Source organism: Gossypium arboreum, chromosome 3, assembly GCF_025698485.1.
Source record: "Gossypium arboreum isolate Shixiya-1 chromosome 3, ASM2569848v2, whole genome shotgun sequence".
NCBI classification, from domain to species: Eukaryota; Viridiplantae; Streptophyta; class Magnoliopsida; order Malvales; family Malvaceae; genus Gossypium; species Gossypium arboreum.
The window spans coordinates 2,185,259-2,203,137 of NC_069072.1; the positions used below are offsets into that span (position 1 = coordinate 2,185,259).

The following is a 17,879-nucleotide window of genomic DNA, read 5'->3' on the forward strand; positions in this document are numbered from 1 at the left end:
AAAAAATAAATAAAAAGTTTATAAAACTAATTAGGGGTGAGCTTTTGATCGAAATAAAATGTAAATGAGTTGACGAGTTATATTTTATCATTCTAACTTGATTTGAATTTTTTCGAATTGAGTCAAATAGAATGAAATTCGAGTCGAATCAAGTAAAATTGTTCAAGTTAAATTAAAACCTAAGCATGTGAAATTAAAATATTATTACAATATAACTAATTTCATGTTAAAGTACATAAATTGAACCATGTATATTTTAAAATTTTTTAAAGCAAACTAATTAAAAAGAAGAAGATATTTTAGTATTATAAATTTGAATTGCTAATAAACTTATTTAGTTCCAACATTATTATTTTAGAATATTTTTAAAATTTTAACTTTCTTTATATGTTTTTAGAATTTTTAAAAAATTATAATTTAAAAAAATGAAATTTGAAATTTTTATAAATATTTTGAATTTTAAATTTTATTTTGATTTCTTTTTATAATTTTTGTTGAGAGAGATAATTTTGCTCATTTTCAAAATTAGCAATAACTACTAATTTATTATTTGAATTGTAAAATTTAACTCGACTAAACTCAAAACTCGAATAATTCAATTCGATTAACTCAAAATTCAAATTTTTTCTCAACTTTTTCGAATCGAATCGAATCTTGCTCACTCTTAAAACCAATTCAACTACTAAATTTTTTACTTAGTTTTCGATTTTTTGCTAGTCCTTTGAGAGTCTTGTTCGATTCTCAATCCAACAGATTGGTCTAGTCTAATTCCAACAACACACAAAAAAAAAAAAAATCCAAATCAATTAACTTCATAAAACCAAAACAAAAAATGGTCAAATCATGGCTTCAATCCCTCTACTTGTCTCAATTTAATATTCATTCTTTAATTGACATAATTTAGTATTCTACTTTGATACTATTATTAATTGGTCCAAATACTTAACACCGTTAATTTAAAATATTGACGTAGATTTCCCTTAAAAGTACGCTTCTCAACACGCACAATTAAAAAAAAATCTATATTAACATGATGAGTTAAAACAAGTGTTTTTCTTAAACCAGAACAGTTAATGATATTAATTATTTAGGCTAGGTAATGAAGTTATAAAGAGTAGAAGGATCAAATTATAAAGTATAGGGACTAAAGAGACCAAATGAGACATAACCAAGGAATATAGAAAGCTCATGAACTTAAGCTTATTTGCTACAAAGATGGAGAATGTGTTCTAAATTTTAAGAGTGAGATTTAATGGAGGTTAAAAACTAACCATGGTTACTTAAAACAGCCAAGTTTTTTTTTCCTACATCCCTTTGTTTGTGTCAAGGTTTATACCATCTGATAAGCAAAACTGAAGATCGAAGCCAATAAAGAAAAATCTAATATACAAAACTAATAGTATGATGTTCATAATATACATCTCAAAAACCCTTTTTGATTCTATACATACAGATGCCTACCCCTTTTGAGCATCAATACAGATGATCGATGATCGATGATCGATGCACGCTGCAATTCCCTCATGTTCGTACCGCCAGCCAAGATTTTCTACCAAGGGCATGTTATTGTTCTTCTCAAGCATTGTCTTTTACGTCCCCATGGTCGATTCGCTTTCTCTAGCATCTGTTCAAATTAGGCAACGGAAAACCGATACATATCGGCATTATAATGAGGTTAGCAATAGAAAGAGACAAAACATGTATGTTATACGGGATATGCGTTTTACTGCTATCGCTATGTGAAAATACGGTGCATCGAAAGGAACATCCTAAAACACGACAGCATTTCGATGAATATCCGTATGTCATTATACTATAGTTTCCGAAAGTTTCTAGTTCTTTAGGCTTTTCAAGTTGCAACAAATCTAAAATCAAGGAGCATTACCTGGTTTTTCTGCATTTCCATCATTTCTTCCTGCACCAACCAAAGTATAGTTAAGGAGGGCCGTCTACCCCACGTTTTTTCAATAAAACATGAAGAATCTTAGTTAGCAGATAATAGGAACCTGTTTCTTCAACAATTCTTGGTTCATTTCTTTAAGCTTTGCCACCTCTGCTTCGAGTTCCAATGTATAGGCCTACAAGAAACTCACAACAGTTGATTCAATATATCCACATAAACGAGCTTTATTCATACACAAAACAAAATGGAGGCTAAATGACCCAACTCACCTGCTTGCGAGCTCGTGATCTTGCAGCTGACTCTCTGTTCTTAATCATTCTCCTTTGCCTTCTCTCAACTACTTTCTCCAAATTTGCACTGCATTTTCTTCCTCGGCCAAATATGTAAGGAACTGGTGAAGGCGAAGTGGTATCGGTGCTGTTCTTCGAAACCACATCAGAAGATATCTGGCTTGCGGGTGAGCCTAAACCAACTATCCCTATCCCACCACCCTGCAGTCCTGTGGTCTGAACCAGGTTATTATTCATAGAAGGGTCACCAATTCCAACCACTGAACCCTTAGCACCCGGACTAGCGAGCTGTGTCCCGTTCATAAGGTGCATAGGAGGAGCAAAAGCAACTACTTGTTGCTTGGGAAAGAGTGGCTGTGGCTGCTGTTGCAGCTGTGACGATGATTTGACTCCACTTGCAAACCCATTGTTTGTATTTGCCTGTTGAAACCCAAGAGCTAAAGCCGAGTTGTCAGCAAAGAATCCACCATTGTTCACCATCCCAATCTGTTGCATATCTTCCCTTACAACACCTGCCCTTGCCAAGAACTCCTCAAGCGTCATCGTTCCTAACGTCTGTTGCCTCTGCGGCAAATTCACTTCTCCACCAGTACTTCCATTGTTACTGCCACCATCACTTTCTTTCATCAAGTACTTCCATACTTCATCGACCGTTTTTTGACTCAAAGTCCTCGGCAATGTCAACGACCCTTGTTTCTGCAAATTCCCACCAGAAACACCTCCTCCTTCACCCACACTAACCGAAGCCGTCATAGCTGATTGAGTCTCTTCCGCTGTCGATATATTCCTCAACAATTCATCCATATTCATTGACCCAAAATCCTTCCCAAGTCCACCAAAAGTGCTCTGCAACTCATCAAAGGTCAATGAATATATAGATGACTGCCTAACCAATGGCGAATTTGCAACCGGCTTCGACCCGTTGTTCCCATCACCACCAAAGTTCTTGAAATTTAAATGAGATCCCATTTTCCACAACAGCAAAATATTATGGCCACAATTCAAATTGCCCTATAAATTCCATCAACTAAAGTAGATGAGATGATTATGACATTCACTTTCCTTTTCTTTAACTTAAGATCTAATACATGTTCACCAAACAAAGCAAAGTGCAAGCTAATCATATATATCATTCTCATTATAGTTCCAATTACAGCCATTTTAATACCAAATTCTATTAAACCAAAATTAAATCTAATCATAGCATACAATGAGCAAAACAATAGACCAAAACTTTCATGTTAAAAGCTTGAAATTTTCAACATTCTCTTCAACAAATAGTAGAAAATATACAATTATACATATAAACAAACAAATTTTCTTGTAAATCCATCCAAATTATGCAGATAATAAAGATAAAGCAGAAGGTGTAGATATAATATCCAGATCCGCAAACAATTTATTAATCCTAGAGGTAGAAGCTAATTAACACAGAAAATGAAAAAAAAATCAAAGCTTTAACAAAATCTAAAACCAACCCAAATTTTTAACCATAAAACCCATCAACAACATGTTAAAATGTTAAAAAAAAATCAAACCCAGTAACAAAAAGAAAATCAAATGAAGGAAAATTATATATTTTTAAATTTTTTTTTTTTAAAAGCAGCTAAATTAGCTCAGGTAACAAAATCCTTCATTAAAACATTCAAAATAGTTTCTTTAATCAAGCAAAACTAAAATTACCAAAAAAGGCAAACAAAAATAACAAAAAAAATATATAAAACAGTAAAGAACAAAGGAAGAAAAAGGGAGAGAAAGGGTAAAGTATAATAGTGATAGAAGAAACGAAAGAGACTGCTTCTTTTGTGATTTTTTTTCTTTACCTTTAAATTTTTATTTTTTCGGGTTTAAAATTAAAACCCAGAAAATAAAATAAAAAAATTTGTTGAAAATCGAGAGTGTGTGGTGGTGATGGACTAGAGCGAGCTGAAAATTGTGTCGTTTTTTCTTTGAAGAAAGGGAAAAAAAAATACAGAGGGGAGGCTTTAGCTTTGTGGAGACGACAAGTGTCTATTGTCGCCTCGACACTTAGTCCAAATATAAGCAGCTTTTTCCCCAGATTTCTGAGAGGATTTAATTGTAATTTTCTATCGTTTGTAAGGTTAAATTATTGTCTTAGTCCCTATATTATGTTCAAATATGATATTAGTTTATATATTTTATTTGAAATAATCTAAATCCTACTCATCTCGAGTAAGTAATACAGTTAATTGTTTTTGGTTAAAATGTTGACGTGGATTTATAATTTTTTTTACTAAGTTAATTTAGAGTTGTCCATGAGTCGAATCACTCGAAAAATGGGATGGTTTGGACAAAAATATAATAAAAAAATAGGGTTTGGCAAAAAAACAATATTAATTTAAAAAATGTGTCGGGCCTCAGATAAGTTTTTTCTAAGGTCTGCCCGAATTTTCAATTAAAAAAAAGCCCTAGTATTTTTGTTGTTGTTTTTTCGTATTTTGCTGTTGTTTTCTCACTTTTTGCAACTATTTTGCTACAAATTTATTATTATGTTGTTAATATTTGGATATTATATAATACTTGTTTTACTTTTGTACTATTTTAAAAGTATTTGTTTATTAAATTGTACTTATCTTAGTTTTATTTAAGTATAAAGACTTTTCTAAATTTATTTTTAATTTGTTGAGAAACATCTATTTTAATATTTTCAATGTATTTGATGTATTATCTATTTAAAAAATTATATAAAAATAAATTTAAAAAAATATGAGTCCAAATTTTAGCATTTTTATCAAAATTAGATTTGAGCAGAAATTTAGGCCTATTTTTTGGAAAGGATTGAGCCCGAGATTGATAATCGGGCCTAAATTTTATTAAGACTCGACTTAGTCCATGAACAACTCTAAATTAATTGAATATCAACTGAATCAAAAAATGACTTGAAAATTTACTATTAAAAAGTAATAAACCAAATATTTAGGGATTGAACACCCAAATTTGATGAGGATTTTACATAAATATTTTACCACAAACCTATGATTTAATTGATAAACAAAATCTTTATAAATATATATTTATTTAAAATTATTTTTCATCCAAATCATACGTGAGACATAATTTAAATTATACATCTAAATCATCTTCGAGTATATATGTTATAATATTCAAAATTAAAATATAATACTAAATCTCAAATTTAAGCATAGTAGAGGGACTAATATCAAATTTGACCTGTTTTGTTATAGTATTCGAGTTGGATGAGATTGCTTTAGTGGATGAGATCATGCAACGTGGGCCACTAAAGTTTTGGTTTGAATTTTGACTTTACATTACCGAATTACTTAGAGAAACGTGTGGTTTTCACAGCCGTTGGATCTGCTTTCCAACAAGATTGATCGGATGGTTCCTTTGAGTTAGGAGTAAGATTTTAATTTATCACGTTTTGTTCACATGATAAAAAATTGTGTATATTGACGATGCGATCACAATTTTCAATAATTTATTAGTATTTATTTTAAATCTTAATTTGTAAAATTTTTATTTAATATATTAAAAATTAGTATTCATTATAAATAATATTTGATTAATCTTAAAAAATATATGAAGTAAAAAATAAATTGAATTATATATTTAAATTTTCAGTTAACGTTAATTCTATTGAAAATAATTTCTACTTTACTTCTTTCCGACAAAGAAAATGTATATTGTAAAATAAAATATTTTATTCAATTGTAGATGTGATATAATTAAAGTGTTTATTAATGATTGTAATTTGAAATGATGAATAAAACAATTAATTATTGTTTTTAATATAATATTATACTCAATAAAACAACTAAAAAGTGATATAATTGGTTCTATTCGATAAAGATATTAAAAGGGCCATTATTCAGATAGATAATTTGAAAGTGGTCGGAATTTTATACAATAATGAGATGGTAGACTCAATAATCACTGTGGTAAGGAGGATTAAAGAGATTATGTGAACTGAAGGGTAATAGAGGGTAAGATTTATTCCTAGATAATGTAACTTAGTTACCGATTATTTAGTCAAGTTGAGCTTAACATGAAGGTCAAGGTTGCAAGTTTTTTATGTAGCACCAATCGAGGTCTCAGAGTTCCTCCAATAGGACAAAATTAGTGGTGTTTTTGCTCAATTTACTTTAATGTAATTTTTCATTTTATTTATAAAAAAAGTGATACAATTGAGATTTTGTCGATGAATTTAATTTGAAATGTATTTGAAATATTGAATAAAATAATTAATTGTTGTTTTTAATACAATAATATTAGTAAATATTTAAAAAAAATTATTTGTTAGTCCAATTTGAATACATACGAGGTATCCATAACATTCTTTCCAACCCTTAAATAGAAGGATAATGTGTTTTAGCGCACTCGAATTCACGTTCTCCTGCACTGACAACATTATTAATACTAATCGAACTAAAACTCAATTGATAGTTAAACAGTGGTATTAAATAAAATATACAAAATTAATATATTTTTTTTAAGAATGAAATGGATTTCACATGTCATAGGGTCACACCATATCATCATCACATGTGTTGCACCAAATGCACATGATTATGATGAAACTCTGCATGTTTTTTGAATAAATATAAACTACACAATGCACATAGAAACAGAATAACAATTTTTTTTGAAATTTAATGTTTTAATTTTAAAATTTTAAAATTTATTCATTTTACTTATTTAATTTATAATTAAAATTTAATTCAAATACTATGATTTGATTTATGTAATTTGAATAAGTTTTATCAAATAATATTTAAACTTTAAATCAAAAATTGAATATTGAAACACTATGTATTTAAATTTAAAGGAGATCTATTAACAAGTATGGGAATTAAAATGTTGAAAATTAGAAAAGAAATAGTTAAAAATACAAGGATTTAAGTCATGATTAAAACATAAAATAATTGTATTATTTCTAGATTTGGGTTTAATCTTTCTATTTTTATTTAGACGAATGTAGCTTTCATACAATTCAAATTTAGAAATGTAAGTACAGATGTTAACATAGTTAAAATTCTTCTATTAAAGTCAATTGAGTATTAGCTCGATTGACATGGGCATTATTGTCAATACAGGAAGATGTGGTTTCAAGTGCGCTGAAGCACACTATCTTCCTATTTATGAGTTGGGAGAAGTTATGGGTAATTTTAGACATTCTATAAAAAAAACCAAAGAAAGAGATTAAAATTTAAATATATTTGATTGCTTGTTTAACTTAACGAAGTTTATTAAAATTTAAATAGAATTTATTGTATAATTTATCGTTGTCTAATTTATTTAGATAAAAATTAAATTATCTGCCTTTTCGATTTTTCTAACTTGAATTTTATTTGTTTTTGTAATATTTTTAAAATTTTTAGATACATATATTTTTATGATTTATAGTTTATTTTATATTTTAAAATTTTATATAAATACTTTAAAATTTTAAATATTTTATAAGTACCCAGTTGAGAGAAGGTGTCAAGTTCAAGGGGCTAAATGAATATTTGAGCATTGTAATTTTAATTAAATATTTTGTAATTTTCCGTAATATATAAATAATAATTTAATTATATGTGTTTGAGGATTAAATTATTTAAATGTGTAAGTAATGAGGATTAAATGTGTTAATATGCAAAAGGCCACGTCACTTTTCCTCATAACGGTTGAGTGACTTGAATTTTAACTTGAGGAAACGTTAATGGCTTTAATACCTAATTTCTAAAACCCTAATTGGCCCACCCTTGCTCTCTGCAACTCGGCATATCGTCATTCGAATTTGTACACTCATTTTTGCAACATCGTCTTTACCATAACATTTATATGTATGTTCAGGTATGATTATCCGAGCTTTTTTTATTTTTTCCCTTTTGTTTACATTCAATTTAGAACACTGGGTAGTTCAAGAGATTTTATTAATGCTTTTGCATTTAGTTTAATGATGGGGTCATTCTCAGAATACGTTTTTATTGGATTGAGGAAAAAAGGTGAAGATTATGTTTCCATTTCACCACTTAATATTCACAATTATCTGTAACTTGAATTTTCTAATTAGATATCATAGGGGAACCATAGAATCTATATTGGGTTACTGTTCTTTGTTAATTAGATTAATTAGATAAATATTTTTGAGTGATTTCCGACCCCTTCTAGGTGAAGTTTTCGAAGTATTAGTTTGCTCAGAGCCAGTGGAGCCTTCAACATGTCTGGTAATGTCCTTGGTCTGGGTTTTGTCTCCCAACTCCGTTGAGAACCATGCAGGATTCGCGGAGTGGGGGTGCCTCGTCTGATTGTGCCGATAACCTGATCAAGTTGATCAAGTGAATCCCATGAGGCTCTCGATGGAATCAGGAGACAAAACCTCGAGCTGGGACAATACTAGACGTGTTGAGGGGTTTGCTGGCTTTGGGTGAGCTACACTTAGAAGACTTCTGTAAAAGAAGTCGGAAATCTCTCAACAAATATATATCTAATTACTGCATAGGTAACAGGTTGAACAGAATTTCTTTGTTGATAGCTACTGGTGTTTGTGCCTTGTAATTGCTAGACTTAGGCCATATTTTTTGTTTCTAAATCCAATTTGCAGTATGCCTTATGTATTATCTATTTTACTCAGATTGGTGTCCACCTACAGAAGTAGGCATATTTCCGAAAGTTTGCCGTTGTTTCAAGCTCGTCGCACCTTGTTTTCAACATCCGTGAATGCTCTTCAACGCACATCAGATGAAGACGGTGACAAGAGGATCGATTTCGATCGTCTATTCAAATCCTGCAACCGGTTGCACCTTGCCAAGCTCCTCCATGCCCTTGTTGTTGTTGCGGGGAAAGCTCGAAGCATCTTTTTTTCTGCCAAGCTTGTTAATGTTTATGCCTACCTTGGCGATGTCTCATTCTCGCGCCGCACATTTGATCAAATACCCAACAAAGATGTTTATACCTGGAATTCAATGGTTTCTGCTTATGTTCGAACGGGTCATTTTCGGGAAGCTGTAGATTGTTTCTATCAGTTTTTCTTGACCTCTGGTCTTCGACCTGATTTCTACACTTTTGCTCCCGTGCTAAAAGCTTGTAAAAATCCACTCGATGGGATGAGGATACATTGCTTGGTACTAAAACTGGGCTTTGAATGGGATGTCTTTGTCACCGCTTCCTTGGTTCACATGTATACCCGATTCAGAGCTTTAGGCAATGCTCGTAAATTATTTGATGATATGCCAGTACGAGATATGGGTTCTTGGAATGCAATGATTTCTGGATACTGTCAAAACAGCAATGCTGCGGAGGCATTAGATGTTTTGAATGAGATGAGATCAGAAGGGGTACTGATGGATCCGGTTACTATAGTTAGCATTCTTCCTATTTGTGCACAGTTAGACGATATTTTAAATGGAATGTCGATTCATGTATATTCTATAAAACGTGGGTTGGAGTATGATTTGTTCGTATCTAATGCTTTGATTAACATGTACGCGAAATTTGGTGAGTTGGCAATTGCGCAGAAGGTTTTTGATAACATGGTAGTAAGGGATGTGGTCTCTTGGAACTCGATAACCTCTGCTTACGAGCAGAATGATGATCCGACCAGGGCGCTAGCTTTATTCTACGACATGCAACTAAGTGGAATTAGTCCTGATTACCTGACACTGGTGAGTCTATCATCTATCGTTGCTCAATTAGGTGATTCTTGGAATGGTAAGTCCGTCCATGGATTTGTCATGAGGAGAGGTTGGATTCTGAAAGATGTCATCTCCGGAAATTCAGTGGTGGACATGTACAGTAAACTTGGTGATATGAGTTCTGCAGGTGCAGTTTTTGAAGCCCTTCCGGTTAAAGACGTGGTATCTTGGAACACTTTAATCACCGGTTACACTCAGAATGGTTTGGCAAGCGAGGCAATCGAAGTATTCGACATGATGCAAAAGGAAATAGCACCGAATCAAGCGACTTGGGTCAGCATTTTACCTGCTTATTCCAATATAGGCGCCTTGCAACAAGGGATGCGGGTTCACGGACTGTTGGTTAAGTCATCGCTCTATCTGGATATCTTTGTCGGAACCTGCCTCATTGACATGTATGGGAAATGTGGGAAATTAGATGATGCTATGTCCTTGTTCTATGAAGTACCGAAAATGACATCTGTCCCCTGGAATGCCATAATATCTTGTCACGGAATTCACGGGCATGCTGAGAAAGCTATAAAACTATTTAGAGAAATGCGAGAAGAGAGAGTGAAGCCGGACCACGTAACTTTTGTATCACTGCTCTCAGCTTGTAGCCATTCAGGTTTAGTTGAAGAGGGTCAGTGGTGCTTTAATGTGATGCGGGAAGAATACGGGATTGAGCCTATTTTGAAGCATTATGGTTGCATGGTAGATATGTTTGGTCGAGCTGGGCATCTAGAGAAGGCATATAATTTTATAAAAGACATGCCAGTAAAACCCGATGCATCTGTTTGGGGTGCCCTTCTTGGTGCTTGTAGAATACATGGAAACATCGATTTGGGCGCTTTTGCATCCGAACGTTTGTTTCAAGTGGATTCCGAGAATGTCGGGTACTATGTTCTGATGTCTAACATTTATGCGAATATTGGGAAATGGGAAGGAGTAGATAAAGTAAGAACACTAGCCAGAGATATGGGATTGAGGAAAACTCCTGGATGGAGCTCGATTGAGGCGAATAACAAGGTCGATGTCTTTTATACTGGAAATCAAAGCCATCCGAAATGCGAGGAGATATACAAGGAGTTGAGGAATTTGAATGCTAAAATGAAAAGTCTAGGCTATGTTCCAGACTACAGTTTCGTTTTGCAGGATGTCGAAGAAGATGAGAAGGAGCATATCCTTATGAGTCATAGCGAGAGATTGGCGATTGCATTCGGGATTATCAGTACCCCTCCTAAAACTCCTATTCGAATATTCAAGAACCTGAGAGTTTGTGGTGATTGTCACAACGCAACCAAGTACATATCTAAAATCACTGAGAGAGAGATCATTGTACGGGATTCCAACCGTTTTCATCATTTCAAAGACGGGGTTTGCTCTTGCAGTGACTATTGGTAAACATGAATTCGAGAAACAACAAGAACGGAGTACACTCTATAAAGCTTAAGCCGTTGAGCCGGAACTTGGATTGATTATCATTAAACCATACTTCCGGCTTGAGTTGCACTTTATCAGACAACAAGATGTACTCATTCAAATCTGCTGTACTGAGAGAGACCATCAAGCCTGGTTCGAGCCATTTTTCGGCATCATGAAAATGGGGTTGGCTCTTTATATGCTCAGGCAGTTGAACCGGAGCTTGGATTGATTACCGGTGAACCATACTTTCAGGATGATGTACCCATTCAAATCTGCAAACCGATATGACTTAATAGAAAACCTCATCATTTTTGCCATTCTCTGAAGTCTAATTACTTTGTGCTTTCTTTCAACATGTCTGATTAATGTGTTTTATATTTATATATAAATTTTGATACGTAAATAATTTGTATTTGGTTAAAATTCTGGTCGGGTTGGTTGGAATGGGAACTGGCTGGATTATTGGTCCAGAGGACATTGAGCTGATTGATTCAAGAATCGGTATAGAACAGTTGAACCCAACAAAAAGCTCATTGAATTGGACCTTTGAATTGGATTTTTAATAAATTTTGTGAAATTTTTAATGATTTATTAATCGAACCGGTTGAATTAGTTGGACTAATAAACTGGTGGTTAAATTAGTCTAATGCTAAAAAAATTTGTTAAAATATGTCATAAGTCATTGTAGTTTTTGTAAATTTAGAAGTTAGTATTTTCAGATTTCAAAATTCAAGTCTAACCGTTAACATTGTTAAAATTGTTTTGTTAAATTAATTTAGGTAATTTAGGTATATTGTATCGTCATTTTTTTGTTACATGGCAACGAGTATATATATTTTTATCGCACCAACCGATTTTAAAAATATATATAACAATGTAAATAATTTGATTTAAATTTTGAAATTTGAAAAGTAAAGATTAAATTCTTAAAAAAAATAAAGAGAATAAATTTTAAATTTATGAAAAGTACAAAGACTTGTGACATATTTTTAACTTTTGTATTATATAAATTTTGAAATATTCTTGTACTATTTTTTTTGGTGATTTTAGTCTTTATGCTGTAATTTGATATTTTTAGATGATTAAAATTTGTTATTAATCAATATATATATATATATATATATATATAATTTGTAAATTTAGTCCTTATATATATATTTTTTAAAATTTAAAATCTTAATCTTGTTTCAAATAGTATCGATTATGTACGCTATGTCAAACTTACCTATTAGTCTCATACTATGCGTAAGTTGCAAATTTATTACATATTTTTCAATTTGATCATTTTTAATTTTTATACGTTTTGAATTTTGAATTTTTAATCTTGATTCAAACCTTCATTTGTTAAATTCATTAATTAAAATGACGTAATTTTGTATAATTATATGTAGAAATAATATAATATATTTATTGCATAAGATTTTAAAATACACAATTTAACTTAACAGAATATAATCATACCAAAATTTGAAAAGTAAAAAAAGAAAGACTAAAAATAATCAAAATTAAGCACAAAAATTAAATCCGTAACTTACACATAGACTAATGACAGAATTCGATCTCTTTAGCTCTTTTACTTTTTTGAAATGTGTATTTTTTAATCTTGTTGTCAACTCTTTTCAATTTTTCTTTTTACAATTCTTCAAAGTTAAAAATGACAAAGTGGAATAAGATAATAACAGAGGGACTAAATCTGCAAAAAAACACATAAGAGAGATACTTTTTATAGAATTTGACTTTAATATTGTGAGGTGTAGAGGTGGAAGGTGCCAGCTTGGAAGAAATGACAAGGGGTCCATCTGCTTATCTGGACTATGCTTCATGCCAACATGGAAACAGGGAGAAAAAAGATCATTCACAGTAGTTTGACTTCATTAGTCCTCACAAGTCTTCATAATTGCCAGCTTAGTCCTTTTGACAATAAACAGCCAAAATCCCCTTTTCTTCAGGATTTTTTTAATTTCATATGAATATTTTTATGAGGGTTAGACAACTTATTAATCATCAGATCAGACCCTTGTGGTAAGGTAAGGCTTGTCCCAAGTCAACTATTAATAAGTTTGTATTTGAAATTGGTTTAACTACGAAATTGGCCTCCAAATTATATATATTTTTCGTTTAGGTACTTAAAGTTTTCATTCTACTTAAAAATTGGATGATAGTCTAATAAAGACATGACATGTGTCATGTTATTATTCTTCAATATCGTATTATGGGATGAAATGAAACAAAATTAATAATTTAAATATCACTTTTGACAAAAAAAAAACACTTAAGTGAAAAATACGTTTTAATTTCAAGTCAATTTTTTATTTAAACCATTTATAATTAACAACATCTAGAACCATTAAAATAGGAAAAAAATAATTTTAATAATAACATAATTAATTATGAATTTTGTGCGAATTAAATTTTGGCATTGTCGATTAAGGGTGGATTCTTTGGATACTTAAATATTCAAGTTTAAGTCCAACTATGTGTAATTACGATACGTGGATTTCTAATCCCAATATGTGTCTATGCCTTGAATGAATTTATCCAATTTTTTTTGGTTCTTATTGTGCTTTATATTGACTTAGTTCCACGTCTTAGTTCTCTACACTGGTATTTATTTGTAAAATAGAAACTCTCAAAACAAAATTGTGGATTCCAGTTTTAAAATATTGGGAAGTTGTCTCTACTTGGTTATAAAGTTGGGTCGGGTTAGGCCATTGTATGGTATTAAAGCAATCTTGCTTAAGGTCATTCTAGTCCAAAATAACGTCTTAAAGTTTTATCGAGTCCATCCATATTTGTGAATGACAAAACGCAAACCAATTTAGAGTTGGCTACAATTTAAAAATAATTTTAAATTATTTTTAATCTACTATTTAATAATTTTATATAAATTTTACTTTTATTACTTTTAAATATAATATATTTTTTAATGTTTACATTATAGTATTATATATTATAACTTTAATCTTTATGTGTTATAAATCATATAACACATAATAAAATAAAACGCTACGTTCTAATATTCAACGATTAATTTGGGCTGGAGCCTTGAATGTTATAGTCCAAGTTTGGCACATATTTTACACAACCTAATTTTATTGCCTATACTCTTCCAAATATTCAACAATACTTCTCATTTGGGCAGATATCCCAATCCTTAAACAAGCGTATTAGCTTTTTATATTTTATGAAAATTGAAAATTTAGCTCGACTAGTAGGGGTGGAAACATAATTTTTTTTTGAGGGGCCAAAACTAAGTTATATATTTTATAAGAACTAAAATACAATTTTACCAATATATTGGTTTACATCTTCATAGTTTTTAGAAGGAATAAATCAAAATTTTCTCATTTTTGAGAGGTCAATTTGTAAAATTACCATGTACTATTCATAATTTAATAAAATTGAAAAAGATCTAAATGAGAATTTTCCATTTTAGAGAGCCAAGCCCTATTTGCCCCGTTGCCGGCCCTACTAATTAGGTAACATTATTAAACCTTATTATTAAATCATTAACATAAAAATAAATCGTTCAACAATTTATAACCAAAAATAACAAAAAATTAATAGTTCAATAATTTATATGCAATAAATTAACAAAAATAATAATTTAAGGTCTTGTGTTTACTTTACAAACATGTAAATTAACTTTCCAAATTTTGTAAAATAAAAAATCTAATTAAATATTAAAAATCTACAAATATTATCCTATCAGTAAATATTCAAAATCATGAAATATAAAATAAATAAAAAACTAAAATTTACACAAATATTGAAATGAGTACTTTTTTTTGTCATTTAACTAAAAAATATAATTTTATCATTAAACTATTTGAACATTTTAATTTAAGTAAAAATTAAATATTAATTTTATTTAATCACGAAATTAGATGAGATGACAAAGGTCTAGAGGCGTGAGTTACTGGGTGGTAGGAGCCTAGCCCTTTAAAATGAAAAAAATTCATTTAATCCCTTAAAAATTTAAAAATATTAAATTAATAAAAGTAAAATTACATTTTAGTCCCACTAAAATGATAAATATTTAATTTAATCATTTAAAAATCATAAAGATATAGGCTAATAAAATAGTGAAATTGCATTTTTATTATAGTAAAACTACAATTTAATTTCAGCCTTCCTAAACAAATTTTCTGCCTTCGCCCCTACAAAGGTCTCTCCTACTTTACCTAGTGGTCGTGAGTTCAATTCTTGCCTTAGGTATAGAGTAGCTTTAAAACTCATGGTCGATTCACCTCTTAATAAGTCCACAAAATGTGAAAAATTAGTTACTAGACTAATAGGGATACATTAAAGAATAAAAAAAAATAATTTTATTTTCAAATATTGGAATTCACGTTATGTAATTAAGATAGGTATTTAAACTTGAAAAATAAGCTGACCCGAATTATTTAAGCCCAATGAAACTTTAAACCGTCCCACACGAAACAAGAATTTAATAAATTTATAAATAATTCACAAACTAACTATTAATTGACAGCTTTACCCATGTGCCCATTAATGATTAATGAAACTTCTATAATTTTGTGTGGACCCACTTTTGACCCACCTTACCTCCCATTTTTTTTATTTTGCCGATTTAGTCCTTCTACAATATTTTTTTATTCGATTGAATAAAAAATATTGTGAAGTATATATCATATCATCACATGTTACAAGAAATAAGTCGTGTTAAATTATTTGATAAAATTAACGAAAAAAATGGAATTAGCATGATTGTTGGAACTAAATGGTTCGGTTGGTTGAACCAAGAATCGAGAGTATAAAATTGAATGGGTTTTAAATTAGTTTAAATATTTTAAAATTTATGAAATAAATGTTTATCTTTCTATTATCATTAATTTGTATTTATTATTTTTCCTTATTTACATATTTTTAAAATAAAAAACAAGGGATAGGAAATGATACAATTATAGTAGAAAGATTAAATTCGTTAAAATATATAATACAGGGACCTTTTAGAAAGTTGACCAAAATTATTAAAACAAACCAAACAAAACCATATCTGTGTATGACCGTATATATATAGAGACAGAGACTCACACTTTGGAGAAACGTACTAAACACTTTCCAGAAACGTCCCAAATTTTCCTTCTTCGTTCCCCCCAACCGACCTCCAAAAAACCATAGCCGCCGTGAAAACAGCGGCTTGTGACGGCGTTGCTGAAATCATGCCGAAACGTTACCGTCCTCCGCCTCCACCACCTCCTCAACTACAACCACGGCCTTTATACAAGCAACGTTCGTGGTCTCCCGACGTGGAACGAGACGAGGCGTGGCTGAGACGGAAGGAAAGCCACGGCCACAGCCACGGCCTCCGCCGATCTCAGAGCTTCTCAAACGATGATTTGGAAGAGCTCAAAGGCTGTATCGAGTTAGGTTTCGGTTTCGAACACGACTCGCCTGAATTGGATCCGAAGTTATCCGATACTTTACCCGCTCTGCCGTTCTACTGTGCAGTCAACCGTCAGTACAGCTGTAGATTGTCGAGGACTTCGTCGGCATCTTCGATAGGATCTTTCAGTGACGCTGGCAGCACAAACACCATAATTGATCAAGGTCAGTTTTAAATTTAAAGTAATTTTTAAATTTTCTTATTAAGTTGAAATTAACCGTATTAAAATCAGGTTCTTGATTGTTTTATTTGAATTTCTTGATATAGGCGATGATCCTCAAACGGTTAAGACTAGGTTGCGACAATGGGCGCAGGTGGTGGCTTGCTCGGTGCAGCAAATTTCAGGGAATCCAAATTGATTTGCCGTTGGAGGGTTTTTTTGTATAAAAAGGATAATGGAATTTGATGTAATTAATTACATTTTCATTTAGTTTTATATAATTTATGAATTTCAATTTTTTTTTGTAATATATGATTTTCATTCCATTGTAATATAAATTTTGATTATTGCTTTTGGTGGTTTTGGACAATATTTGCCTTATCATTTCATTGTAATCTAATTTTATTTATATATTAATATTAATCATTTTAATGATTATATATTTTAAAATAACAATAATTTAAAATTATTAAGAACATGAAAATTTTGTATCAAACTATATGGCTGATATAAATGTTTTGATTTTGAAATTTTCGAAAACTTTTTGTGTAATCTTTTATTTAAGAAAAATTATTTTAAATTTATTCACGTAGAATTTAACGTGACATTTAATAGTTTTAATAACAAAAGGACTTAAATGATATAATTTTAAATGATATAATTTTAATAGTTTAGGATGTAATTGAAATATTTTAAATTTTAAGAATTAATTTAGTTGATTTTTTATATGCACTACCATATTTGATTTTTTTTTTTTTGGAATTACGTTTTATGTGAAGTTTTATAACGTCGAAATTTGAAGGTATTAATGTAGGGACCAAAATATTTACGATATGATAAAGAGATTTTTGGTTAAATATTATTCATGAACTTAGTAACGTTAATATGGAATCTAAAATGGAAAATTTTTTTTGAGCGTCTAAAATGGTAATATTGAAACATGGAAAAAGAAAAACTTGTCAAATGCTATAAGCGACGCATTTTGAAAATAAAAAGGAAATAAAATATTTCTTTATTAAGAAATTGGAAAATATAACTAATTAAAATATTCCTT

At 30.5% G+C, this 17,879-nt stretch overlaps 3 protein-coding genes across 7 annotated transcripts; 2 read left to right on the forward strand and 1 right to left on the reverse strand.

The window, feature by feature from the left end:
- Window positions 1-1,248: 1,248 nt before the first annotated feature.
- LOC108476359 (ABSCISIC ACID-INSENSITIVE 5-like protein 7) lies at window positions 1,249-4,244 on the reverse strand. 4 transcript variants are annotated; one of them, XM_017778555.2, is made up of 5 exons: window positions 4,017-4,244; window positions 2,173-3,204; window positions 2,007-2,078; window positions 1,886-1,915; window positions 1,249-1,624 (listed from the first exon to the last, which is right to left on the reverse strand). In XM_017778555.2, the coding sequence occupies exons 2-5, from the start codon at window positions 3,160-3,162 to the stop codon at window positions 1,550-1,552; spliced, it is 1,167 nt and encodes a 388-aa protein (XP_017634044.1). In that variant the 5' UTR covers window positions 3,163-3,204; window positions 4,017-4,244; the 3' UTR covers window positions 1,249-1,549. The 4 variants fall into 4 exon arrangements, with proteins under 4 accessions (XP_017634044.1, XP_052881352.1, XP_052881351.1 ...); XM_053025392.1 differs by having other exon boundaries at window positions 2,173-3,220; XM_053025391.1 differs by lacking the exon at window positions 4,017-4,244 and adding an exon at window positions 3,672-3,976.
- Window positions 4,245-7,859: 3,615 nt separating this feature from the next.
- Window positions 7,860-11,822, forward strand: LOC108474566 (pentatricopeptide repeat-containing protein At4g33990). Of its 2 annotated transcripts, none has more exons than XM_017776534.2 (2): window positions 7,860-8,010; window positions 8,792-11,822. In XM_017776534.2, the coding sequence occupies exons 1-2, from the start codon at window positions 8,003-8,005 to the stop codon at window positions 11,232-11,234; spliced, it is 2,451 nt and encodes an 816-aa protein (XP_017632023.1). In that variant the 5' UTR covers window positions 7,860-8,002; the 3' UTR covers window positions 11,235-11,822. The 2 variants fall into 2 exon arrangements, with proteins under 2 accessions (XP_017632023.1, XP_052881353.1); XM_053025393.1 differs by having other exon boundaries at window positions 7,866-8,000.
- Window positions 11,823-16,290: 4,468 nt separating this feature from the next.
- LOC108475619 (uncharacterized) lies at window positions 16,291-17,195 on the forward strand. Its single transcript, XM_017777603.2, has 2 exons — window positions 16,291-16,829; window positions 16,933-17,195. Exons 1-2 carry the CDS (start codon window positions 16,442-16,444, stop codon window positions 17,022-17,024), a joined length of 480 nt encoding a protein of 159 aa, XP_017633092.1. The 5' UTR covers window positions 16,291-16,441; the 3' UTR covers window positions 17,025-17,195.
- The last annotated feature ends 684 nt before the right edge of the window (window positions 17,196-17,879 follow it).

Bases quoted from the DNA above. Each gene is read 5' to 3' on its own strand.
- LOC108476359 (XM_017778555.2), bottom strand. From the start codon at position 3,162: ATGGGATCTCATTTAAATTTCAAGAACTTTGGTGGTGATGGGAACAAC. The intron at 2,079-2,172 runs GTGAGTTGGGTC...AGTTTCTTGTAG, and splicing joins GATCACGAGCTCGCAAGCAG to GCCTATACATTGGAACTCGA. The intron at 1,916-2,006 runs GTTCCTATTATC...TGGTTGGTGCAG, and splicing joins AAGAATTGTTGAAGAAACAG to GAAGAAATGATGGAAATGCA.
- LOC108475619 (XM_017777603.2), top strand. From the start codon at position 16,442: ATGCCGAAACGTTACCGTCCTCCGCCTCCACCACCTCCTCAACTACAA. The intron at 16,830-16,932 runs GTCAGTTTTAAA...TTCTTGATATAG, and splicing joins AAACACCATAATTGATCAAG to GCGATGATCCTCAAACGGTT.